General features: G+C 38.4%; 1 protein-coding gene and 1 long non-coding RNA gene across 2 annotated transcripts in view; one reads left to right on the top strand and one right to left on the bottom strand.

Moving 5' to 3' along the window:
* Positions 1–9,640, bottom strand: part of LOC118700247 (uncharacterized) — a 92,619-nt gene extending 82,979 nt beyond the window's left edge. The window contains exons 1-2 of the long non-coding RNA XR_008508388.1: positions 9,189–9,640; positions 6,843–6,941 (exon numbers count right to left, since the gene is read on the bottom strand). This is a non-coding gene — a long non-coding RNA (uncharacterized LOC118700247). The remainder of the gene's footprint in view (positions 1–6,842; positions 6,942–9,188) is intronic.
* A 628-nt stretch (positions 9,641–10,268) lies between these two features.
* Positions 10,269–25,223, top strand: LOC118700242 (SWI/SNF-related matrix-associated actin-dependent regulator of chromatin subfamily A member 5-like). Its single transcript, XM_036404638.2, is given in 22 exon segments — positions 10,269–10,313; positions 11,382–11,537; positions 11,654–11,785; positions 12,054–12,122; positions 12,498–12,607; positions 13,441–13,667; positions 13,995–14,001; positions 15,116–15,230; positions 15,319–15,471; positions 16,718–16,850; positions 17,306–17,454; positions 17,840–17,959; positions 18,193–18,303; positions 18,842–18,899; positions 18,902–18,950; positions 19,503–19,506; positions 19,569–19,691; positions 20,920–21,052; positions 22,013–22,131; positions 23,250–23,462; positions 23,920–24,030; positions 24,929–25,223. Coding segments are annotated over 22 exon segments (2,388 nt in total). The 5' UTR covers positions 10,269–10,283; the 3' UTR covers positions 24,995–25,223.
* Positions 25,224–27,330: the final 2,107 nt, after the last annotated feature.

Raw genomic sequence — 27,330 nt, 5'->3', positions numbered from 1 at the left:
TTTTCACTAAAGTTTAAAGCAAAGCAATAACAGAGAAAATAGTGCAGCTTAAAAAATGATTTTCCATTGTGATGATTCATGTCTAGCCTCTAATAGGTGTTATTTCCCTGCTTTGCAGTAATGCATTCATTACATGCCCAATTTAGAGCAAAGTTAGCCGCAGAATTCTTTATAAATATCCAGCAGTCACTCTTCAGCTCATCTTCAGTGCTACATCAGCACCACAACCCAGATGGTAACAGTGCAGCACGACAAGAAAATGTGCACAATCCTTCTCTAGCACTGTCTTGTTAGCTGAAAGAATAGGCAAAAATGACAGCAGTTCATTGCATAATTCCTTAGTCCAGTTTCCAGTCCCTTTGGAATCAGCATTAAAATGTTTGTTGTTTGGAAAGAGCGCAGTGTCAGGAGCATTTGCTTTTCACAGGCACACCCTGGATAATGGTTAGCGCTGCACTGGGAGCACTGGTCTGGTGGAGGTCTTTGTGTTTTGGCACGTGTCACACGCTGTGAGTCCAAACATGTCCTGGCAGACAGGAACCACGGGTAAGACCATTCTGATCTAGAAATAATTCCACACAGTCTTTGTGCCATATACAAGGTGAGGGAAAGGTGCATCTCTTCAGGCCAATGAAATTACACTGAGGAAAGGTGGGCTTGGCTGAAATTAAACCCAACAGCAATTTACCACTAGAAATTGGTACCCATTTAGTGGTTACTGTCACTACATTAATTCAAAGAAGAAGAAAGATGTACTGGTTTACTGAAGGTACTGAAGAAAGAACCTTTTTAACTAATGTAGGTAGCTGACTTTCTCTTCCTAAAGTCTAGGAATTTCCAGAGTATTCTACAGTAAACAGACAGCAAGGAGTTTTCAAAGACATTTCTTACTCTGCTGACTGCCTATGAAATGCTCACATTTATTTTCATTGCCCCAGTCTTTAGGGAACATAAAATTTAGGTGAAATCTGGGTACATTTCTAAACACCTCCAAAACACTACATTTTTTTCAGATGAGTGGATTATGATGCTCATTTGCAAGAAATTGTCAAGAGAAACATTTGAAATGCAACTTTTGTTTCAGGAAGCTTTTAAAGCACCTGGTTTTTTTACAGGTTATCAATTGTATATTGCATAGGTACTGACCTGTAAATAGGAGGAATGCAGTATGTATGTTGACAGGTTAACAAAGAAAGCATTATAAAATATGTCACTCAAAATAATAGTCCAAAAAAGATGGATTTTGCCACTTTGGACATGCCTTTGCCTACTGTCGTAAAATGATTTTTAGAGCACTCTCTGTTCCTAAAGATTGTCTGTTGAAGCAATAATATGAGGAAACAATCTATCTGTCTGGAAATGCCATTGTCAAAATAAACCAGATGTATTTTCAACTCTGGGATGTAGCAGTGATGAAAATGTAACAGTGCTGAATCAATGGCAGAATTGTCCATGAGTTCAGCAGGACTGAGGTTTCATCTCAGAGCTTCTGATTTTCATGAGTTCATATATTCATTTTCACCCCTAAAAGGACACGTAAAGAAATACAAGCATTTAGTTATTCTGATGCACAGACTAGGAGAGCAGGCCAGGCCATCTGGCATCCAATAAAATATTATGATTACTGGAGACTTGTTTCCAAAATATCAATTGCTGAATTGGTATTTTCATTCCAGCAAAAGCAAACAGGTTAAGAGCTTCCTCTCTGAAGTTGATGTTATTTCTGCACAATACAACAGATGCAAGTGCTTTTCACCCCACTCATCACTGAGCAGGAGCATTGAGCCTTATTTTGAGAAGTCTACCAGCTGAAGTTTACAGCTTCATCAGGAGCATATTCTAACTTCTGCTATCATTTCTTGAACAAGTTACAGCTTTGTGCATTGTGTTTTGTCTGGGAAACGTTCCAAGTTTCAGAGACCTGCTCTCCACTAATTTAAAGTGGATGTCGTGTGAAAAGTAGAATGTCTTTGTAATAGGGGGCTGCAAAGTCACAGCAAATTAACGCAGCCAGCAGTGCACAGAATGACACATGTGTGCCAAGTACACCTTTGTGGGAAGGCACTGGCTCTCAGTTTGCTGCCTGGGAATCTCTGCTGCTCCTGGACAAGGTCTTCTTCTGCAGGTTGGCTACAAAATAGAAGTGCTTTAGCCTCATTTTTTGAAATAAAAAAAAATACACATGCTGTTAACCCAGTCAGCTGAAAAAAAAGCCGCTGGCTCAGCTGCCACCATTGGGCTCCTGACTCTTAGACATCCAGTGCAAAATCAAACCAAATCATTGAACACAAAGGGCAGTGGCCTCAGGTCCAAGTCAGATTCCTCCCTTAATTCCAATTCCTTTGTAAGTCCTATGCGTTAAGGACAATAATTCATTTTTTTTTTCAGCAGTCAACAAGTGCACAGAAGTCATATCTGTACCATCCATATTTTTAGGCTGTTAAAGAGGGCTGGACAAATTATTAACTCTTAATGTTCTTACCAGCATTGCACAGCAAATTACATTCTAATGGGCAGGTCATGAAAGGAGCAACATGATGTGGTGTTGGACTGAATGCCTAGATTCACAACATTGGGAGGGGTGGTAATAATAATATTTTGTGTAGCTGTAGAATAAGTAAATGTACAAAGAAAGAGCAAAATAGAACAGAACCAAACAGAAATAATAATGCCACATTCTGATAGGTGACAGTATTGAGTATCCTGTTATGAGAGCCATTTTTCTAAGGTGTGTAGAAATGCTGGAGATACTTATTTAAGAGTTTCTGCTATAAAAGTTTAATAACAGAGTAATATTATGAAACTGAGAAAACAGGCTAGCTATTGAAATTACCATCATAGCTATATAAATTTGGCTGTAGATTGCTATTGCCAGTAAAGGTAACAACTCTGCACTCAAGTCAATGAAAACTTTTTAAATATCAAGTCCCACAGCAACCAAAGCAGAAAAAGTTGAGCAGCTCCAGGCGAGCCAATAAATATCACTGAATTTTATTACTCTGAGAACTGAGGAATGAAGAAAGTTGCACCCTGAGCTTGTGAGCTTTGAAGAGAATATTTAAAAATTAGGTTGAATTTTTTTGGGACCTGAGCTTTGATAGGTGGAGTACAATGGAACTGAATTCATATGAATTTTCGTTGTTACAAGCCTTGCTTTGCTGGCTGAAACTGTAACCCAGGCAGAGAAGAAAGGCATTGGAAAATCTCTGCCTCCTTCTGCCCCTCAAATCATTACTTGTGTAAATACTTAGGAGAGAAGAGGGTACTGTAAGACACACTGAGACAGAAGACAAGTATTTTATGACAAATTAGCTTCAGATACTATAGGAGTCTCTATTAGGAAAATAAAGGAACGCACAAAGATCTTACCACGGCAGCCATTTAAACCATGCTGCAGCCTGGCTGAGTGCTCAGGACTGTCCTTGGTGCATTCCAGTAGTACAAGGACTTCTGTGGTTTGTCATTATGGATTGGTGAGGCACAAAAGATCAGTTTATTGTGATTTCATTTCTCCAGCCCTAGACTGTGGAAATGAGCAATCCTCAAACACATTTACAAAGGGCTGTAAATGCAATTAATAAGCAAAGCCACCCTGCAGTATAGGTGGAAAAGCCCACACCTTAGGTCAAAGATGCTCAATATACTTTCAATCTCATCTAACCCATTGGAACTTGCAGATTTGTGTTTCCTGAAGGCAAAATCTGAGAAACAGAAGAAGTATTTTCACTTACTTCAGTTTAAATAAGAAGGTGGTCTCTGTTCTCAGCTTCTGCAGCAATCTGTGTTTTGTGGTCATATCAAATCCTACTGATACTAATTTAGATGGCAAAGAGTAATATAAGGAAGAGTTAAGTTTATCAGTCAAATGGATAAAAATAATCCCACTTCAAAAGAAATGATTTTCTAATTCTCTAATGAGTACCTGATTTACATGTAAACAATGGTTATTGTTAATTAATTAAATGTCACATGATTGTTCGAAGTGCACTTACTGCTACTTGTGATGCAGTTTAGTCATAAACAACACAGCCAAGGAAGAATAATTTGAGACACATTTGCTTGGGCTTGCTGCTATTGGAATATCCCTGCAATTGCATTTTGCTTCCTGAAAATGGGACCTACATGGGTAGCTCCTTTTGTGGCTGTAGTAGCAGCATAGCAGCAGGGCTGCTCTCCTTTACTGAGAAGGGAATCTGCAGTGTGTGTTTGAAGTTATTATTGCATTTCCTGATTTAGAGTGGAGATCTGTAGCACAGAGTGGCAATCTTCTCACTTTGGTCTTTTGGTAAACCAGAACCAACTGTTGCCAAAAGGCTTTCCTGTGTTCTCACTGGTACAGTTGGTGTCTCCTCCTTAGGCTCACTTTGTGGCTAGAAAATTTTATACTGACAGCTGTATGTCTTATTTTTGTTTGCTTTGTTTTCTCATGTTGATCTTTGCAGATTCTTCCCTGCCGTGTATTCCTCGAATTAGAATCAATAGACAGTTTATTGTGGAGGAAGAGGAAGAATGTATGCAGAGGACAGAGAGGGGAATCTGAAGGCTTTGTGGCCTTTGGATTCTGTCATAGCAATTTCATTTCTAATCAGAGACTTTATTTATTATCCTGGCATCACCTGTCATCCTGATGAGGATAATGATTCAAGTGTGGTACATTTGTACTTCCTTTAAACTAAAAATAGGCTCCTTTTAGTTCTGTGTCTTTTCAAGATGTCTTTCATTTTTCTTTGACAGCTTAACCCTGTTTTTCATTTTAACTCAGGAAATAGTTCATAAAATACAAGTGGACAAATTCTTCCAGGGACCATGATTTTTAACATTTAATGATGCAATTTTTGTAGAGGGACAGCACTGAATGTTTTGTGCGTAAAGTAGCTATTAATCAAAAACTACAATATGTAACAAACAAGCAAAACAAAATTGAATTCACCTCTTTTCTTAAAAAGGAGCTGTTCCTAATGATGGAAATTAGAGATACTTTAGCAAAATTGAATGCTCTCTATCACAGAGATGAAACCCTGGATAATGCACTAAACGCCGTGAAACCCAACTGGAAATTCTTATTTTCATAATCTATTACAAACTTGATGGATAAGGAAGTCATGGTTGACCTTTTGGGAAAAGCAAATCATGATGTTTTTTTCCAGAGCATTTATTATGTCCCCACTGGATTCCTTATTTATCTGGTGTGAAGAAATCATACACATGACTTCTGATGAAGACCATGTGGAACTGTATCTATTTCTGCTTGGGCTGAGGTTTTCCCTTTATTAGTACTATTGCATAGATCACCTTGTTGGGATGTATTTTTCCATGCAGAAAAAGAAAAAATATAATATTATGTTTTTTAATGTAAGGAATGCAAGTTTTCCATATCTTGAGGCGATCTGGAGCATTATTTGGTTTAAAGGAAACATTATTAGGGTTAGGATTCCCACTTTGAGGCAATTGGCCTGTGTTGATCTAAAGGATTAGGGACTGTAGCATTTTCAAAACCTTTGTCAGAGGTTTCTCCCCCTTGTTTACTTTGTGTCACTGATAGAAATGTATCATTTTTGGAGTTGATATTTGTCATACCAGACTATGTGCATTTAGAAGGGAACACCTGCATTCAGCATCACAACAAAACCTAAACACCAGCAAAGTGGTGACAGTCCTTGAAAGGAAATTGTAATTAAGTTTTTAATTATTTATTATTACTTCTATAATCATTTCATGTCTGAACAGTAGCTTATGATAAAAAAAAATCTCCATCACCTAGAGCTGTGAGGCAAAGGCTTTCCATTAGTCACCATACCCTGCATAATGAGCAGCATTGCTAATGAGACACAAAACACTTCAAAGTTATTCAATCAGCAGTCTGAATAATGAGATTTTACACAAAAATGTAAATAGTGAGCATGCAACAAAAGCAGTAAGGTGGATTATAGCTTTTTCTTTTAAGCCACCATGAATGGATAGATTGAACGAAAATTAATTACATTTTATAAATAATATAGTGTTCCACAGACTCCTAAGAAAACAGAATAGGCCAGGGCACTTGGTGCTTTAGAAGAATATGAAATTAAATATGAGACATAGCTGCTATGAATAAGCTTTATTGGAATCTCTAACATTGCCTTTAAATTTTTGTGGGAAACATCTGCAAAGTGTTTCTTATAATAGGTCAGAAGATTATTAATACCATATTTGACAATTAGGTCAGACTTAGAGATCGGCCTGTAGTATACATTGATGCAAATTACATTAAAATATATATTCTATAATATAATAGGCATCAAGCCTGTCAGAATTCAGGGGGCATCCAGACAATGCTCCAGTCATGCTGCTTAACTTTAGGTGCTCCTGTGAGGAGCACAGAACTGGACTTGATCCTTCTGTGTCCCTTCCAGTGTGAGATATTCCATGGTAACAAAATACCACGTCACATAACAGCAACCTGAGAAAGGACAATGGGTGACTGAGAGTTGAACATAATTTTTTCACATGTACAATCATATGGTTTTTAGTCCTACTACTTGAGAGAAGCAAAATTAGAGGACAATGTTTCAGTTTTATTTAAAATGCCATGAAAATCAGTATCAGAACTGGTAAAACTAATGGCAGCTTCATGATAGGTATTACTGAAAAATAAAAATTTTTACTGATGGAAACCAGGAACATTTGAGATTTGACTTTGGATGCTTTGGAAGGTCTGTGTTGCAGGATCATGCTTTTTTCAGAATAATTCCTGTATTTTTATATGAAAGAAAAAATGTCTTTGATGTAAAATTCTGCAAATGTTCAGGTGGAGCTTTATAAATCAATCAGTAGATTATGATTATGAGCAGTAGCAAACTCACTTTCATAGCAGTGTGCTCCCTTTATAATCACGTCAGCAGGGAAAAGCTTTGCTGCTGGCCATCTGCTGTTCAGGCAGGCTGCACTAACCTTCCACCTGCCTGAAAGAATAAAGGTGTTCTTTAGAAAGAGACACCAGAATTGTATTTAAAATTATTATTCAGAGCTGCAAAAAATTGTCAAAGTCTGAACCTGCAATGGAATAGAATATAACTTAGAATTACTGAGTTATGTTGCATTGAAGAGAAATAGATGATATGGTTCTCAATTTCTTACAAAATCTGTTATCCCTTATGGAACAAACAAACAAATGAACAAGCAGACCCAAACTAAAACAAAAAAATTGTCTGAAAAATAGATAAATTTCTATTGAATGTTTTTTACATTGCTGATTTCACTAAATCTGTTTTAAATATGTAAGCTACTAATTATCTCTGGTTATCAAACCAGATTCAGTGGCTAGGAGCTGAAGTCCAATGTATTCAGACTTTAAATGCAAACCATGAAATTTTTACTATTCCCAGTTTGGTGAGAAACAACAAAAATCAATAAATAAATTTCAGTTGTAAGAGACTTATACAGAAGAGCCTGGGGTTAGGATTTTCAAGTTTATCTGTTAGAAAGGGCAGAAAACTACAAAGGGCAGAAAACTTATTGAGCTTCACTTTTTGCTGCACATAAATATCTGATGGTTTAAATACCACTCCTCCCAAGATTCCTTGCTCCCAATGATGAAATGTATTTTTAGCTCAGCAGCACATCTCCTGGTGTGGGATAGGTAGCTGTAAACTGGACCAAGACTTAAAATAATGGCCCTGTCATTTTTAATTGTTCAGTAATAATATGAATCATTGTGAACTCATTTCGTATTAATTTGGTTGTTATAAAATGCTTCTATAGATCCTCTCCACTAATTAGCTTGACCTTCCTTTTGAAGGGTAACCAGTGACTGTCTGGTGTTCAAGCTTGACTTGGAGCAGAAGGCAGGCTGGGAGCAGATTCCTGAGCCCCAAGTTCAGCCTTTCCAAGTTTCCTTCCCACCCTTTGACAAGAACTTGGTTGGATAAATGCAACAGTGACCTGGTTTGCTGATTGCATATGAATAATGAGACTTGATGTTCAAAATGAAAAGCTTTTCTGGATCTCCTTAATTGCTGTGATGTTTGAGGTAGTTAAAACTTCTCCACTCTTCTGGGAGTAATGATGCTTGTGCATCAGCACAGGAATGTTTAATGAAGAGTGTCTGGGATGCAAGCATATGCCATAACAGCAAGTTTAAAGAGAAAGAAAATAAACTGTATTTAAGATACATTTCTTCAAAAGGGGCAACATCACACCAAGAGGGAGAGACAAATAATTCCCTGAAAAAACAGTGATTTCATTTGTCCTACATGACTTCAATGAGATCATAACTTTTTTTTTTGAGAAATAGTGATGATTTTGCTAAACTGAGCTTTTAATGCAGAAGCCAGTGACCCATCCTACTGACAGAGATGGATGCTGCAAGTGCAATAATTTGATTGCCAGAATATGACACAAAGTAGATAAGGTATTTTATCTTTTTCATACACTAGATTATGCATTCTCCTTACTTTGGTATTTCTGATATATTTTCTGAGAATCAGTTTTGCCTCATGTAAATGGTTCTCTGGAGAATTTCATAACTAGAGGCAGCAGAAATAAAAAATAAAATCTGTCATTAAGGCAAAAATATTTTCCATTGTTGGCACAAAAATAATCCAAATATGCACATGGCCAGGCAAAGCAGCGGTTGAGTTTGTTCAGAAAAATGTCACGCTGTTCTGTCAAAAGCAGCACATGTATCTCATGTCATTGGGCAAGATGAGCAGTCCAAGCCGTAGACACTTGGTAAATCACTCCTGTTCTTAACCAAAGGAGTCTCAGGCTGAGAGCTGTATGCATTTTAAAATCAAGAAGCAGTAGGGGTGATGATCATTTGCTAACAGATATGGATGCATCTCAAACCCATTGAAAAGCCAAACATTCCCTGTCTGCCAAGAGTCACGAAAGAATTTTGAGCACAGTTGAAACTTTTAAAGGACAACAGCAATTAATCCTCTTCATTCATTCCCAGGTAATGGCTGGAAATAATAATTGCACTGAAAGCAGTGACCACACAGTGAATAGAGAACGTTCCACAAGTAATGACTGCTTCAGTAAATTCCTGAGTGCTTTTGGTCAGGATAGAACTAAACTCAGTCATTTCCAGCCCTCTTTCTCATTACCCAGCCAGGGCAATTTTTATCAAATCCCACCAGAGGTTCACATCCCACATCACTGTTGTGCAAACTCAGGCTGCATTGATGCAACTGATAAAATTTACTCACCACCTTCCAAGAAAGAAAGACATGAGAGATCCATGGTAGAAGGTTCCTTCCTTCTACAGAAGGTTTAGAAGAATGCAGGGGAAAAAATTACCTGACATTATATAGGGCTCACAGCATTACAGGGCTCATTCTGCTTTCTCAAAATCCAGGTTATATTTCTTGGCATCTCCTCAGACTTTTTCCGAATAGAGATTCTGACTCTGTTCTGTTCCTTTTCACTGCAGCCCAGATTTTCTCCTGTCACCACATGTACCATTGCTTTCCTGCTTTACACCTTCCCTCCCGTGGAAACTTCTCATTTCCATTTGGCATTTCTGTTCCCTGCCCTGCTTCAGAAAACCTTCCTCTTTCATCCTACTTCTGCAAAATGCTACAGTTCTTTACTTTAGCTACTTTCAGGTGGTTTTGACCACCATCAAGCCTCCACACATCTACAGCCCCAGACTAGATAGATCTCTTCTTGTGCCCGATATAGAGACAGGAACTGAAAGCAGCTGCTGTCAGGTTTGGCTTCAGGTCTGGCATTGTGACTGGAATTTAAAATCCATGTAATCCATGTTAGCAGACACTGTCAAAATTTCCTCAGATCTAGGTGTTCTGCTTTCCCCTTTCAGCTACCTTTTGTTTCCAAGGTGATACATTTTTCTAGTTAGAAACTAGTTCAGATTTCCCTGATTTGTGTTAAAATACCCAAAGAAGAGGTGCAAGTCTAGGATGTCCTTCCAGGAAATTTTAAATCTATGTGCAAGAAAGAGGAAAATACTGTCTATTTTTTTATTTTTCTAAGGTGATGAGTTAATATTAACTGTTTTCCTGTTTCTGCTGCTGTGCTTCCCCCTTCTGTGCAAATGTGTGCAGAGTTGCTGCTGTTACATAAAGAATGCAAAGCAGTAGTTTATTTTCTTCTTGCAAATTAAATATTCTGTACATTTTTTTCTGGTGTTTTTTCCCCTTTCCTGAACATCCTTGTTGCTGTTATTGTAGGCAACATAACCCTGGTTGAAAAGAAATCATCTGTACAGAAACAAGAAGACTGGATTTGGGCAGAAATTGCTGCAAAGAATAAATGCTAGACTGATGTTTTCAAAAGAATAAATGCTATTTTCAACATTTTTGGCATTTTTGGTAAGTGCACAAGTAATATTCTGCTGTAACCTATTTCCAGAAATCTTTTGCATTGTGTAAGTCACTCCTTTGAATGTCTGTGGCTGGGCAGATCACAATATTGTCAAAAGGTGTTCAAATATGATTATTATTTCAAATGTAATGGATATTTTCTGAGCAAGTGGATTCTTGAAAATCAGAGATATTAAAGATATATGAAGACTGAACCCAGTAACCTGCATCCAGATTTTGATGTTTAGTCAGAAACATGTCATAAGTCAAGAGACATTGTAATTACCAATGGATATTCTTTACCAAGGTGCGATTATTAGTTTAATTTTTAATTTTTTCAACTTTCCTCATTCTTACTTAAAGGAGTTTAAGTCTTTTCATTTTCTTTTTGTAACTAACATTTAATATTCCACATCTGGTTGCCAAAATGGAAAATGTGTATTATTTGCTTACAGTAGAGGTGGGAATTATTCCTTGCCATAGCACTGGTATGAAGTTTGTTTTAAAACATGAAAGATCCATTTTAGATCCCTGAAAAGAGGTATTAAAATTTCTTGTTAGATATTGCTGATTGTGATTGAAAACCGCTCCATTAAATTACAGTAGAGGGAGATGAAGGACATCTTGCAGCAATGAAAATGGTTGCAAATTTAATTAAAACATTAAATTATTGTTGGAATAAAGGTCATAATCATAAAACCTAATTGAAGGAAGTACATTAGCATGTAGCCTAAGGTATCCTTTCCATTTCCAAATATCTATTACATATTTGACATTTGAAGAGGAAAGAGGTTCCATTTTATCTGGATGGATGAACGGCGATGGGGAGAAGTGTTATACATAATACAGTGTAAGAGCCCCATTTTTCAAAACATCATTTGCTCCTTGCATAGGTGCAACACTCTGATTTTATGTCTCTGACTGAGGAAATTCCCCTTATTTATTGAGCATCATGGACCTGCATAGGGCAGAGGACATCATATCATGTACTTAGACTTCTCCCTGTGGAAAAAGTGGAACTTAACTCCCTTTAAATTTGACAAAGCCTCAGTAACCAGCTGTCACCTTGTTACCTAGGCTGCCTTTGTGAGAGATGTGTTGCTGCCTGGAGAATGGGATGTCTGTGTAACATCATATGAAATGCTTATCAAAGAGAAGTCAGTATTCAAAAAGTTCAACTGGAGATACCTTGTTATAGATGAGGCCCACAGGATTAAAAATGAAAAATCAAAGGTAATTTATTTTACACTAAGCAAGAGATCTGTGTGGGTTATTTAGGTGGTGGTGTAGGGACTAGTAATGTTTATATATATGTGTGTGATATTTGGTCATGTCTCACTGTCCTTCAGTTATCAGAAATTGTAAGGGAATTCAAGACTACCAACCGACTGCTATTAACTGGAACTCCACTTCAGAACAATTTACATGAACTCTGGGCACTTCTCAACTTCCTTTTGCCAGATGTCTTTAACTCAGCTGAAGTAAGTCTTTTGTTTCTGAATCAAATTAATTTTGCTGGTTTTCCCAATTTGAAAGTAGACCTGGATATGTATAGTTAGTGGTGTCAGTTACTGATAAGTGATAGATTGAGTTGGAAATGTTTGTTATAAAGCTTTTCATAAAATAGGCCAAATAAGGTAATTTGTTCTTTTACTTCCTGGCCATATGAGAGTTGTATTTGTTCACCATTGTGATGCTATTGTACCTTGAAAGGAAGCCTCTTATAAACCAATGATTTTGTTGATACAGGATTTTGATTCGTGGTTTGATACCAACAACTGTCTAGGGGATCAAAAACTGGTGGAGCGCCTTCATATGGTGAGTCCTTTTGCCTTTTATACAAGGGTTACATTTACCTAAGTTAAATCCCAAACAGTTCTTCTCATGCTTCCTATGATAGACTATTAGGATGAGAGAGATTATTCCACAACTTTTCAGTCAAGCAAAATTAAGTCCAAGGACACAGAACCATGTCAAAGATCATTTTGACCTAATCTTTGAGTCTTTCAAATAAAGCACATGTATATCCTATGTATAGCAAATAATTTCTCCATATAGGTTGCGCTTTTTTTTTTCAGATTGTCTAACACTAGATGATGTATCTGTGCTAGAGAATATCTGCTCTTTGATTCATCCATTGACCTGATCAGTGTTTCAGTTTCCAAAATGCATTTAATGATGAACCTCTTTCAGGTGCTACGACCATTCCTTCTCCGTCGCATCAAGGCTGATGTGGAGAAAAGCTTGCCTCCAAAGAAGGAAGTTAAAATTTATGTGGGCCTCAGCAAAATGCAGCGAGAATGGTAATTAATGCATGTGCTTGACTGGGCTGTGGTTCAGGCTCAGAAGGAATGTGCTGTCTGTGACTTGGAGGTTGTGTAGAACTCAATTTATTCTCTCTGGTATACTCCCAGTTTATACCTGTTTCTTTCTGACACTGCTATGACAGAACCATGCATGTCAGGGAGATTTACCTGATTAAATGAAGGGTAGGGTGAGCTTTAGACAGTATTTGTAGCCTAAAGACTTAGGAAAACTTGCTTAACTTCTTGCTCAAAGGAGAGGAGGTTCAGGAGGAACCTTTTTGCTCTGCACAACTCCTGGATGGGAGGGTGCAGCCGAGGGGGTCATCAGCCTCTTCTCCCAGGCAACAGAACAAGAAGAAATGGCCTCAAACTACACCAAGGGAGGTTCAGGTCAAACATCAGGAGGAATCTCTTAATGGAAAGGGTTGTCAAGCATTGGAATAGGCTGCTCAGACAGGTGGTGGATTCACCATCTCTGGAGGTATTTAGGAAACAGCTGGACGTGGCACCCAGTGGATGGTGGTGTTTAGCCTAAGGTTGGAACTGATGATCTCAGAGTTCTCTTCCAACCCAATCAATTCTGTGAGTCTGTGCTACATTTCTGACTTGCCCAGAGGCAGAAGAATGACACCCAAACCATGTCCCATGGCTGCCATGATGCTGAGGGCAGGTTCTGTCTCCCACAGGCTTTTCCTGGCTTACGTGTATTCAAACCTTTCCTCCTCCTCCCCCTGCACCAGCGAAAGATGCAGCTTGTAAATCATCCCCCAGCTTCATTTTAGACTTCATTTGAGAGTGAACAGAAGGGTTTTGTTCTTTCCCTGCTGTAGGTATACCCGAATCCTGATGAAGGATATAGATATCCTGAACTCAGCTGGGAAGCTGGACAAGATGAGACTGCTGAACATCCTGATGCAGCTGCGGAAATGCTGCAATCACCCGTACCTCTTTGATGGAGCAGAGCCTGGCCCACCTTACACAACAGACATGCATTTGGTCACTAACAGTGGCAAGATGGTAGTTCTAGACAAATTGCTACCTAAGTTGAAAGAACAAGGTATGCATCTCCTTTCTGGGGTTTTGAGAGTTTTTTGGTTCAGTAACGTTTTTGTGTATTCTGAGCAAAACCCAGCGGACTTTAGCCAGGATTACTGTTGGTTTCTAGTATGATACCAGCTTGGATCAATAGTCCATTATGGCTTTTTGTGCTGAAGTGTTTTGATTTCTTTTTTTTTCCCATTTTTTCATCCCAGCTAAGTTCACACCATAAAAACATCATTTGATTGGGGCTTTAGATTTTCTTTCATCGTTTTCTTAGCTATCTGAAATATAATTATGTAGTATTTTAGCCACACCTTTGATTCGCCATGAAGGACCATTTCAGATTCAGAGTCCTCATACATAGTTCAAGTCAAATCCTGTGTGAAACGTTGGTCTTTCTTGCTGGATGTGATTTTGAACGGTACCTGAGGTTTTTCTGTGTATTCTATAAACACTCAGACATGGGGGAACTCATGAGTTGTTTTAAAGTTATTTGAGCTTTGAAATGGGTTACTGTAAAGGTCACTTGCAACAGAGTTTTTGACACTGGAATAAATTTTTAGCTCACTATTTTTTGAGTATGCTTACAGTAGTAACTTTGCTGAAGAAGTTGGATGCAGGTTTGTGAGTGGGGACACTTTGCAGAAAAACAAAACCACGTCCAAACCTCAACCTTCTGTAGTATAGAAGTAAACTGTACTTTCTATCTAGGTATCATCCAGGCAGCTGTGACTGTATAACTCAAGACTAAAAACCAAGCAATTCAGTGGTTACTGTGCTTTTTTGATCTTGGTTTCTTCCTGATATCAGGTTTATTGATGAGGTGTTGTAATTAATACTGGACTGGTCTCAAATCAAATTAGCATCTTAAACAAGAGAGTTCAGTATTAACCCTTGAGTCCAAAGGACAAAAGGAAGTAGAAACTTTGTTATATCCTGTGTTTTACTTAAATTTCTCCAGTAGACTGGAAATGGTTGAGTGTATATGCATAAAGTACTGAACCTTTTTTTTTAAATTTAAGTTGTTCTTGGCAGGTAAGTAAACTGACAAGTACTTAAGAAGAATTCACTTTATTTCTAGAGATCTTAAATCCAAAACAATCAAATACTTCAAAATTTTATTATTTATACTTGATGATGTTTTTATGTTTGTGTTACCATCTTACTCTGCCATGTCTGGGAACTTTTTCTTGAGGAGTACAGCACAAAATGAAAAGGAGAAGCCAGCCATTAATTAGACAGTGACATATCAGGGTAAGACAAACGTGTCCTATGGCATGGATGTGCTGTGGCAGCAGCAGCTGCAGCCCTGCATTGTAGTTTGGGTCTGAAATTCAAACGACTTTTCTTCTTAGTACATGGAATTGCCCTCCTTCCTTTTCTGGTAGTGCAGACTTGGAGAGTTTGTTTAATCTTGTATTTTGGTGGAAGCATAAGAAACCTTTTTACCCAAACGGGCTCCAGGGTTCTAATCTTCAGTCAGATGACAAGAGTTCTAGATATTTTGGAAGATTACTGTATGTGGAGAAATTACGAATATTGCAGACTGGATGGACAAACTCCTCACAATGAGCGACAGGTATTTACAACTTCAGGGATTGTATTTGTGTAAAAATACTACTTGTAAAACATTTTGTTTAACTGATACATTCTTTTCATTTATTTAGGCTTCCATTAATGCATTCAACGATCCTGACAGCTCAAAATTTGTGTTCATGTTGAGTACACGAGCAGGAGGTCTTGGAATCAATCTGGCTACTGCTGATGTTGTAATTCTCTATGATTCAGACTGGAATCCACAAGTAGATCTCCAGGCTATGGTAAGATTCCAGATGGAAATTATGGGGTTTTGTTTTTCTTTTTCTCACGGTACTTTGCTAGAAATGTGTACTTCCAAAATAAATTGGTATTTTCCCATTTTAGCACAGGAGCAGGATTTGTAAGACTAATTTTCAGTTCAAGTGCAGCTTCCACTGTGTGGAACCAGTAGTCCTCAGTCACATTTGGGTTATACAGTGTTTTATGTAGTGGGAAATGCTGGGTGTGTGCTACACCTCATAGTATTGTTTAATGCAAATAGCCTACTTGAGTAAGCAGAAATGAATTAAATCTAGGTCGTTAATCCCAAAACTATAAAGCTGTTGTGGCGAGTGGAGGTGAATGTGTTTTCACTGTTTTTCCTGCGATCTTGAAAATGAGATAAAGAAAAGTTGAATTAAAGTTTTCAAAAACTGCTTTTATGGTGATGGTAATGAAAGGATCTCATTTTAGCGACTATCCTTAGGGGTTTTTTTAAGTACATGTGGATGCATCTCCATCCTGGATACATGTCAAGGACATTAGTGACCACCTAAGAAAGCAAAGCTATCTAAAAACTGCCAGTGGATTTTTGGATTTTTGGTTGGGTTTTTTTTGTTGTTTTTTTTTTTTTTTTTGACAAATGAGGCCTTTCAGAGACAAGTCTTGGAAATGTCTTAAATTATTTCAGTTAACCTGTGGGTCTCAAGGACTCTAGCAAAAATCACTTCAAAAGAATGATGGAACTGGTGTCTAATAGCTCAAATGAGGCAGTACCAGCTACCACTACAGGTGTGTGTTGAGAATACTGATTCTCACAGTGGTTCGTGTTTCACTAGTCAGGAGAGGCAGGGTATTGTATTTTTCTTGAACTATTCATGGCACTATGAAGGATTTTGAGAAAGGCAGCTTTTGGTCAGCAGAGAGATGATTTCTTCATGCTTTGATTCTACAGAAGGTTGCTTAAGGTCAGAAGCATCCAAATCTTCTCCTCGATGTGATTTAATGAAAAACCCCAAATCCTGCTGTTTTTTAGCTATGACACATAGAGACACACTCACTGTCAGTGTTATTGAAAAAAAAAACCCAAACCTGCAATGTAGATAAAAATGTAATATCTTGGGTAGCCATGGATAGCTGTAAACATTTAAGTAACCTGTGCTGTTGTGTTTTGTAAATTTGTGTGCTGTAAATAATGAAAATCTTAAACCTCATTATGTAGTCATGCTGGAAGGCAAGTGCTGAATTTTTTGTTACTGTTTTGGGCAGGATCGAGCGCACAGAATTGGGCAGACCAAGACTGTCCGTGTGTTCAGGTTTATTACAGACAATACCGTGGAGGAAAGGATAGTGGAGCGTGCAGAAATGAAACTGCGCCTGGATTCCATAGTCATCCAGCAAGGCAAGTATAGGAAGGCACTTCGGATCTAGGATGAAATTCCCTTCTTCTCCCATTGTAAATCATGGTGCAATCAGCCAGTAAGAACCAGTGGGAGTGTTGCTTTTGCCTCATCTGAGCTCTGAAGGGAGTTCATGTGCAAAGGCCTCATCCACTTGGAAATTTGTTTTACTGTAGGAGTAGGCATTTCCTCACTAACTTTTTGCTTACCTGCCTAGTGGGATATAGTCAGATTTGACTTTTTAAAGCACTCAGTTTCTTCTTTCACTTTAAATTTAAATGAATGCCTTTCCTTTTTCTAATAGACAGAGAAAAGTAAGGTAACCTTAGTTGACTTGCTTGGAATCAGTAATATGTAGTTTGTATGTGGAAATATAAGGGGGAGAAAATCCTGTATTGCTCCTTCCATAACATAAACTCTTTAGTGAGTTGCTATCCTCAAGCATTTTTATCTTTAGGAAGATTGGTGGATCAAAACCTGAATAAACTTGGAAAGGATGAAATGCTGCAAATGATCAGACATGGAGCAACACACGTGTTTGCTTCAAAGGATAGTGAGATTACAGATGAAGATATTGATCACATTTTGGAAAGAGGGGCAAAGAAGGTGAGAAGGTTTGAAAAGGGGAAGCTCACCTGTAGATTTAAATGTGATGGCAAGATAGTGAGTCTCTGGATGATAACTTGGTTCCAAGCTGGAGAGAAAAGGGGTTTTTGCTGTAGAGGGTTTTTGTGTTACTCAATCGTGTCTGTTTTTTCTGATGTTGTCAATAAGATGTTTTATAGTCAAGTACCTTCTAGAATGGCTCCTCTTCTTTCTGGCAATGGGATGTTTTAAAATGAAGTACCTTTCAGAGTGGCTCCTTTCTGGAATGAGGTGTTTAATAATGACGTGCCTTCCAAAATGGCTCCCGTTCTATCTGGGAATGAGATGTTAAATAATGAAGTACCATCCAAATGGCTGCTATTCTTTTCTGTATCCCCTGTCCAAGACTGCGGAAATGAACGAAAAACTTTCAAAGATGGGTGAAAGCTCCCTTAGGAATTTTACTATGGATACTGAATCTAGCGTGTATAATTTTGAAGGGGAAGACTACAGAGAAAAACAGAAGGTAATGTTTTAAGTTTCTTTTGGAGGAATGCACTGAATTGCATGTTTTAGTCATACTTATTTAAGAGGTATTGGGTAAAATACAGTGTCATCTATGAAAATAGTTTAAATAACACTTATAACACTTATAATGAAGTAGATGTAGATCTAATTTTACATAAAACTTGTAGCTGGTCTCATGATCTTGCAAGACTTAATTTTTGGTTTTGGGGGTGATGGGTTTTGTTTTTATAGTTGGCATTTACAGAGTGGATTGAACCAGCTAAAAGAGAAAGAAAAGCCAATTATGCTGTGGATGCTTACTTCAGAGAGGCTCTTCGAGTCAGTGAACCAAAAGCACCCAAGGTGAGTTGACTAATCAAAAGAAATAAATTTTTTCAATATGTATGGTAAATGGCTAAAGCTCTAAGCAACAAATAGGTCTTGAGTCATAAAAACTGCTCTGTTCACTTTTATAAAGTGGAGGGACTATCTAAATTTAGAAAAAATTTCCAAAAGACTTGAGACAAACTTCTGTGAGAAAAAATAAGAACAGTATGAAACTTGTAAGACGTTAGGGAGGCTAAGATCAAGTTTTTTCTAGTTCTTATTTAAGCAGCTGTAAATTTTCCTGTGCAAGATTAATGCTTTAAACACGTGTGACTTTTTCACCAGCCACCTCCTCCCAAAAGACCTCTCTTCCCCTTCTCTCACTGCTCTTTTACTTTTAGAATTCTTTGTGGTGGTTGGTGTGTCTTGCATGGTGTGACTTTTTTCCCCCCAAGTTAAGACAGTGCATTTTTGTAACAATAATGCTTTTTGTTTGCTCATAAACTTAAATTACTTCTTACAAGCAAGCAGATTCTGGATGTGAAAGGGAGCAAATGCAAACTTTGTGTTTCAGGCTCCACGGCCTCCAAAACAGCCAAATGTACAGGACTTCCAGTTCTTTCCTCCTCGCCTGTTGAACTATTGGAAAAAGAGATTCTCTACTACAGGAAAACAATTGCAAGGTAACTGAAGAATTTCCTTGACCAGAGGGATGGAGCACCTCTCTTAAGAGCAAAGGCTGAGAGTTGGGATTGTTCAGTCTGGAGAAGCAAAGGCTCTGGAGCAACCTGATTGCAGCCTTTCAGTACCTAGAGGGGGCTTGCAGGAAAGCTGAAAAGGGACTTTTTACAAGGGAGCAGCTTTAAACTGACAGAGGGCAGGTTTAGGTTGGATATTGGAAGGAAATTCTTCACTGTGAGTGTGGTGAGGCACTGGCACAATTTGCCCAGAGAAGCTGTGGATGACCCACATTCCACTTGCTTGGAAGTGTTCAAGGCCATGTTGGACGAGCCTTTGAGCATCCTTGTCTAAGCAGAAGGTGGCCCTGCCCATAGCAGGGGCTTGGAAAAGAGGTGATCTTTAAGGTCCAGTCCCTTCTGTGTTATTCCCTAAATTCTTGCAATGGAACAGTTTAATGCAACAGTAGGAGAATATGTACTTTTCCAGCCTTTCACAGTAATTTAAATGAAATAAAATCATGTTCAGCTGTAGAAGCTATTAGGTTATATTAACAGAAAGGTGACAATTAGTAATTATCTGTGAAAAATTAATTCAGTTTTACAAAGTGCAAAACCTTTCAGGTACCTCGTAATCCTGATCTCCCAAATGCAGCCCAAGCACAAAAGGAAGAGCAGCTTAAGATTGATGAGGCTGAACCTCTTAATGATGAAGAACTGGAAGAAAAAGAGAAACTTCTAACCCAGGTATTGTTGGGTCTTCAGTGAGACTGAAATCAGCCAAAGCTTGTTTTGTGTTTCACAGCATTATGGGAACATTTCTTGGTCACTGTGCCGTAGTTACCACATCTGCAAAGTTTGGTTCTGACTGAAAAGAGTTTCTAGCATTAGGTTTGTCATAGGCCTATGTCATAGGATATCTTTGAGGAATGTGCACCAAGGATTCTCCTGAATCCTAGTCTGGCGTTCACTATAGACTGTGATGTCTTTCCATGAGACCTTGCAGAATGGCTGCAGAGCTGGGTGTGCTGCATTCCACATTATTTAATGCACATATTCTGCCTCACTTTCACACCCATATGGAAGTGAATCTTGGAGTCTGAACGGTCAGTTTTCCTAAACCACATCTGGTAGTGGATAGTTCCCCTCACTGAAAGAGGGTGTGAGCTGAATAGGTATATAATTAGGAAGCCTGTATATTTAAATAATTTAAAGCCAGGTGAATGCTTGATATGCCTTATTTGGATATTTTATTTACACGTTGTATTTTGGCAGGGGATCGGAATTACAGGACAGGATTTCTTGCTTGCGTAGTAATGAGCTGGAACAGCTCACTGTGGAGACACCAGAATCACAGAGGTCAGGAATCAGTACAGTCCAGTAAGCTGTGGCTAAATCACAACATGGCTGGCAGAACTTGCTACTTCCCACTACTTGTAAAAGCTACTGGTAATATGAAATGAACCTACTTTGGCTCATGACTTCAGCAGTGCTACTTGTGTCTCTGCTGAAAATCAGCATCACGAGATGGCTTTAGTCCTTCTGAGGGAGAGTGACCATGCAGTGGTCACTGCAATGATGCAATGGCTGAGGGTGTCTGTGAGGCACTTGGGGGGCCTTTTTGACAAAACAAAAGCCATTACACTACTTTCACTTGAGCAATTTTTTTTTCTTAGAAAGTAATCCCACAGAGAGACTATTAGGAGGAGGGATTAATTTTTCAGCTGAAAACTTACCAGAAATTACTAGGTAAATAAAGAAGTAGTGCTAGTCATTTTGCAGTACTTAAATAGAGAGACTACAGTGACTGCAGCATAAAAAGAGTTCTACTAAATTAAACTGCAGAGAAAGAAAAGGTTTAACACTGTGGAATGATGGAAGTGTTACAGGCAATTTCAAGAAACCAGTTGAATCAAATTCGGAGATGGACAAATCCTGAACCTCTGTGCAATGTTTCCTCTTGATTGCTGTATAGGGCTTCACTAACTGGAATAAGAGAGATTTCAACCAGTTCATCAAAGCCAATGAGAAATGGGGCCGTGATGACATTGAAAATATAGCACGAGAAGTCGAAGGAAAAACCCCAGAGGAAGTCATTGAGTATTCAGGTAACTTAATTCTGTACTCAGCTCTGAGAGTATCTAACTCTGCTTGGCTCATTTGAACTGCCTGAGAACATGGTAACATCCTACAGCTGACAATTTCTTACACTGCTGTTTTAAGATTTTTGGGGTAGAATTATATTGATGTATTTTGGATCTGCTGCTCTGTCTTTTACCATCATTACCCCCTGCACAACTAAGGCTGTACTAAAATGCACACGTAAACTCCTGCTGAGCCATTTCACTATATCCTGAATCTAACTGGGTAGCACTGTCTTCAGTTCTTGTTAATTTTTGCAAAGGGAAATGCTGAGAAACACTGCTTAGCTGAAGAGATTTCCCTTTTCCTTGTATTCATTAATGAGAAGTTAACCTTTACCTGCTCCTCGAGAGCAGAACTCAGTAGATACATCACGATTGAACCTACAGCCACCACTGGTAACCTGAGTCTTAACCTCGCATTAGAAGAGATTTTTTTTCCACTGTAGTGCAGCTGCAAAGTCCTGGCACTACATTTCTAGAGGTATAGAGCAAGTTGAAAATGTGAAAAAATCTTGTACAAAAACCCCTTATTTAAACACCTAATGGTCTTTCAGGCACTTGCTTGTCTTCGGGCACTCAGTTGCCCTCTTGCTTCTCTTGATAAAACTGTATTCTGTTACATCCGTTTTCATTTGAAGAAGCTTTGTTTCCTTTGAGGAGACTGACACACAAAAGTCTTACTGGCCTGTATTGTACCTCACTTAAACTGAAGATTCCTATATCTACCCTCTTCAAACCAGCATTTTTACTACTGCAGCACATGGTAGCTGGAAGGGAAGGTTTCTTACCAGCTCAAGGCGTGTCTGTTGTCACACAGCAGTAAGCTCTGGTAAAAGGAAGGAACAGCTAACATCCTTTTTTTAAGGTTAAACCTCTGACTTTTACAATGCATGATAAGATACTAAGAAGTTGTTCTTTTCTTAGCTGTGTTCTGGGAAAGATGCAATGAACTCCAAGACATAGAGAAGATCATGGCTCAGATTGAAAGAGGAGAAGCTAGAATTCAGAGACGAATCAGCATAAAAAAGGCTCTCGATACAAAGGTGGCTTTGCTCAGTTTCTTTTTTTTTTTCCTGGTGCCAGTGAGGGGAGATGCATGACCCCTGTCTGGCCAGTGCTGCTGATGTATGAAGACATCTTGGGCATGACAGTGGCCTCTTTGCATAACACTCAGCAATTTCTTCCTATGGCTTTTCCATCCCACGGAAGTGCTGTGATGACACCCTTAGCTATGGTCTACCCTGGTGTTTGTAACAGTCTTCTGTATTACAGCACACAGTTCAGAGTGCTGTGTAACTCCACATAGTACAGGCTTTGGGGAGGAGCACAGTTCCTTCTGGACACATGGAACTGAAATTAAGAGAGAGAGAGAGAAATGGAGAGAGGGGGATGGAGAGAGGGAGAAATGGGGGAGATAGAGGGATGGAGAGAAAAATGGAGAGGGATGGAGAGAGAGAAATGGAGGAAGAGAAGGGAGAGAGGTAGGTGGGTAGAGCAGTGGGGGAGAGAGAAACATAGGAAAACAGGTGGAGAGAATTGGAGTAAAGTAGAAACAGGTAGAGATGGCAGAAGACAGAGGGAGTTAGAAACATGAGATTAGAGAGCACTTAAAAAAGACTAATCCAACAGAGGAAGCTTTTGTTCTTTGTGTTTCACCAAGTAGTTGGTAGTGAAGAGATTTATAGTTAATTAAGACACTTTGTCGCAATTTTCTCCCCACTTCAGGTTTGCTGAGTTAGTTGTCTTCTAGGGAAGAAGTGTCAGAGTCAATAAACCAGAAGGCAGCCAAACCACGTGCCAGCTGTCACGTACCTTTTTACTCTTACTCTGACTTTACCGGTTCCTGAAGATTTTTGTCCAAAAGGATCGTTGCCACTTGAATCCTGACCAGTCTTGCCTGTTTTTAAGTGTAGTGAAAGCCTGCCATTAGTCAGAAGATGACAAAGCTGTCTGTTGTCGAAACCAGAATTTGCCTGTTTAGATAGCTTTGATAAATGCACTGTTCTGAACCTAAAGTCATTTTCTTGTGAAGACTTAGCATGGGAGATGCTTAAAGTTATAGTTTTCTGTCTTCATGTGATTTAATGCTTTTATACAAAAGACTTCCATGCTAATTCTGACCTATTTCTTAGCTTTATGTGGTCTTATTTGTTTTGTTCAGATTGGGAGATATAAAGCCCCTTTCCACCAACTAAGAATATCCTATGGTACTAATAAAGGGAAGAATTACACCGAAGAGGAGGATCGCTTCCTAATCTGTATGCTTCACAAACTAGGATTTGATAAAGAAAATGTCTATGATGAATTAAGACAATGTATCCGAAACTCGCCGCAATTCAGATTTGACTGGTTTCTCAAGTCCAGAACTGCAATGGTATATATATATATATATCTAATATATATATATATATATATAGCTCCTTTTTGTTCATGAATGCCTATCACAATATTAAATTAAGTTAATTAAATTGCTGCTGAAATACTGAGGTAGGTGCATGGGAACAAGGTTTTACCTCTTAATAACTTTCTGACAACTGTACGGGTGTCAAATGTAGCCGTGGCAAATGGGAGGAGAAGTTCAAAATTCTAAGGTATGCTTTTCCAATTTGAGTTAAATATAAATGTCTTTTACAAAGCAAACATCTGCAATCAAATCCATCCCTGTGAAGCCAGCCAGGAAGTAAGTAGCATGAAACATTTAATTGTTTCTTTGTTATTCTGACAAGATCCAGCAAACTACTTACCTACTCACCAGCATTTTTAATATTCTAAGAGGATTTTTACATTAAGTGGCTGCCTAAGGTACTGATTGAATATGTTGTGTAATGCAGGAGCTACAAAGGAGGTGTAATACTTTAATCACACTCATTGAAAGAGAAAACATGGAACTGGAAGAAAAGGAAAAGGCAGAAAAGAAGAAACGTGGACCAAAACCATCTTCAGTAAGATTTAAAAAGGCATTTCTGTGAAAAAGCTCACTTGAAAACAGCGTTTTTCCAAGTGTCTAGGACAAGTGATATCTAAAGTTATTTGAAACCAGCAACTTAGAGAGCAATGTTAAAAGCTGCCTAAAGTTCATGTCAGTGTTCATCTAGTCCAGTTGAGGATGTCAAATAGAAGAAAAAAGGTTCTTAAGTGTAGCTCACATGCTTTGGAGCAGATAAACTTGTTAGGTTTTGGATCACTGGGTTGGTACACTGTATAGATTTACCCTGGTAAGTACATCAGGGATGTATTTGGCATTTTGATTTATAGAATCTGCTAAATCATCCACAGATCTATTTACAAATGGGCCTGTAGAGCTAGATTTGGGAAAATAGCACAAATGCTTGACAGCGCTCTTTGCTGACTAAATTCAAAGTATTCCTAATATGCAAATAGGCCTATTTTGTAAATAAAATATCACCTTTATGTATTTTCCTACCTCCATTTGTTCAGGTTGTTGCCTAGAGCTGTTGAAGCAAAAACTTAGAAGCACAACTTAGTTGACAGATGTGCAGAAATCAGTAAGGTTAATAGTGATGGAATATTAAGTTTCTTAGACGTGTTCACAGAATATTTAAATGGGTATTTAGAAATACCTTTTCATAATAGGAAGCTTTATACCATCCTTACTTGTTTTTATACACTTTCTACCTCTGTGAAATCATGCTCTTCCAGATTTGGAGCATGAAAAACAACAGAAAAGATGTGCATATTTGCTAAATGCCACATTTGCAATTGATCATATTTTAAAGCTGCCAGGGTGTTGATCTTCTCCATCTGCTTTGTTTTGAAACACATTGCTTGCTCACAGCCTTTCTGTATGACAACAGCTTAGTATAAAATCTTACCTTGCAGGCACAGAAGCGCAAAATGGATGGCACTCCTGATGGGCGTGGGAGAAAAAAGAAGCTAAAGTTGTGAATGCAGAACTTTTTTAATCTCTAAATTTAAGAAGTAGTTCTTTAATTTACGGGTCTTCATAAGATGTACTGTATAATGCTTAACTGTTTTGAAGAACATTGGGTTCATCTGTTTATTGAACTAGAACATAGTACTTAATTGTAGTTTCACTTTTTTAAATGCAACAGCTGTGCTGAATTTTTTTTACCATTAACACTTGAAGTAATAAATTGTCTTCATTTATTAATAAGGCTTCTTGTGGCCTTTTTTCACTACTGTTTCCACTTCAATGCATAGTTATTTAGTCATCCCCCAGTTTGTTTCATCTTGGGTTGCTGTGAACATGATGATAAACAGAACTGTTTAGTGGTGTTTTCTTGGTACCAGCCGCCACTCAAACTCTATTTCTGGAAATTTTGTGGCTCTGACTTTACCTTTACTGAACTTATGGTACCAATATATTCAGTTCCTTGAAATTTGTGGAAAGGCTGGTTATTTACTTTTAGAATAATGATTGGAACAAAACTGTTAACACTTTTTGCTTAACATCTGAGCCAGAAGAAAGGTAGGTGAGTCAGGCTGAGGTCTGCACTTCATTAGAATGGCCTAAGCACGGCAGAATTGGGTCTGTTGGCAAACAACCACCAGGACAGAACAAGGAAAATGTGGGAAACAACCCCTTCTCTCACACACTCAGCTGTGGTAAGTGCAGTGACGGTTGTGACTGGAGTGAAAGGAACTGGTGCTGACTCCAGCTGTGCACAGTTGTAGTTTGCAACTCTCATTCTGCCCTGAGCCAGTCAAACAGTGCCATGCATGAGTGATCCCTACATTGTCCCTTCCTGATGCTGTATCTGGCATCTGCTGACTGAGATGCCATCATCTAACGTAGCATCATTTTGGAATCTACTAAGAAAACAAACAAACCAAAATGGAGCGAATGCTCATAAGCTCTGCTCAGTTTTGGCCTGGTAAGAACCCAAATCTAAAAGGCAGCAGCTTTGTGTAAACAGAAATTATGAAAAGTCAGTTTTGCTGAGGAGTCCCAGATGCAGCACAATTCTTACTGGCACGAGACATGAGTTTCTGTTTGTCTGTGACTGGTTTGCAAACCTGCTGCAAACAGGATGAGTAATCACACTTGCTCTTCAAATAGTCCAACAACATGATAACGTGTAGCAGTGTTAACAGCCAGGCCACAGCATCTCACACATTGAATTGTCCTGGCAGCCCTTGAAGAAATCAGTTTACCTGCTTGAACTTAGCACACCCTAAAGAAAAATGCTTTAATGCTGAAGCCTTCCTTTAAAAGCATCCATTTTCACCAAAAAAACGCCATCCAAATACTATCAAAAAAACTCCAAAAGAAACCATGAGCATTTGTTTTAAATTAGTCTAAATAAAAACTTTAGGAGCAAACAGAAGGGAAAGATGTATTATGTAGTTAAGCAGCACTTCATTTGTAATGATTGTCAAGTGTCCACATGCAGGAAGTGACAGGAACTAAACTTTACTCTCCCAAGTGGTGTTCTACAAGTTAGAGAAAATGCGTTTGCTTTCAATAAGTAAGGAAAACAATGAAAATATTTGGCTTGTAGGTTATTTAAGTGTTTTCCGAGTGTCATCTGGAAAAAAAGCAAGCTGCCTTTTCATAAGTATTTGCCTGTGTTTTGATGTTATTGTCAAGCAAACAAACAGACATCCATCCCTATTCCTGGTGGTCTGACTGTACTTAGGCACTGCCCAGGGCAGAGGAACACCTCCGTGTTGCAGCTGAAGGAGTCACAGAGATTCTGAACTGGATCCACCCACAGATCTCAGATCCTGGTAAAGCAGATTAACACCCTTCACCTTATGCCAGTCAATCTAAAATTACTAAATCAAGTTGTTACCAAGCTGTTATCAAAAACTCTCAGGAGAGGAATTGCCTAACTTTAGGTGTATTTATTTTTGTATGTGAAAACAGTGTGTTCCATGACTATCACTACTGGTTTATCATGGGTTTTAGGCTCATTTTTAGTCTCATTTTCTGTTACAATTCATCCTAAATTATTGCCCTTATAGTGCAGTTCTTTTTAAGCAAAGTTCTCTCTTCTCTTCACTAGAGGGCACCCCACAACCATACATATGCAACTACCAATCTGCTAACATTACAGCAAGTAAAATAAAGTTCTTGACAGGACAACTGAGTTTTAGACTGATAAATGAGGGACTAATTAAAACCAAAATTATTTCTGGTCCAATACTGCCATTACCAGAAGTTTCCCTGATTACAGTTCCCATCAGTGAGTGAGTTCAGTGGCTGTGAGCACCTGCCCTGGGCCAGAATCAAACCGAGATCAAGAACTATTTTCATT

Source organism: Molothrus ater, chromosome 4 (genome assembly GCF_012460135.2).
Source record: "Molothrus ater isolate BHLD 08-10-18 breed brown headed cowbird chromosome 4, BPBGC_Mater_1.1, whole genome shotgun sequence".
Taxonomy (NCBI): domain Eukaryota; kingdom Metazoa; phylum Chordata; class Aves; order Passeriformes; family Icteridae; genus Molothrus; species Molothrus ater.
The sequence above is the reverse complement of the archived record's forward strand: the minus strand, read 5'-3'. Positions and strand labels throughout refer to the sequence as shown.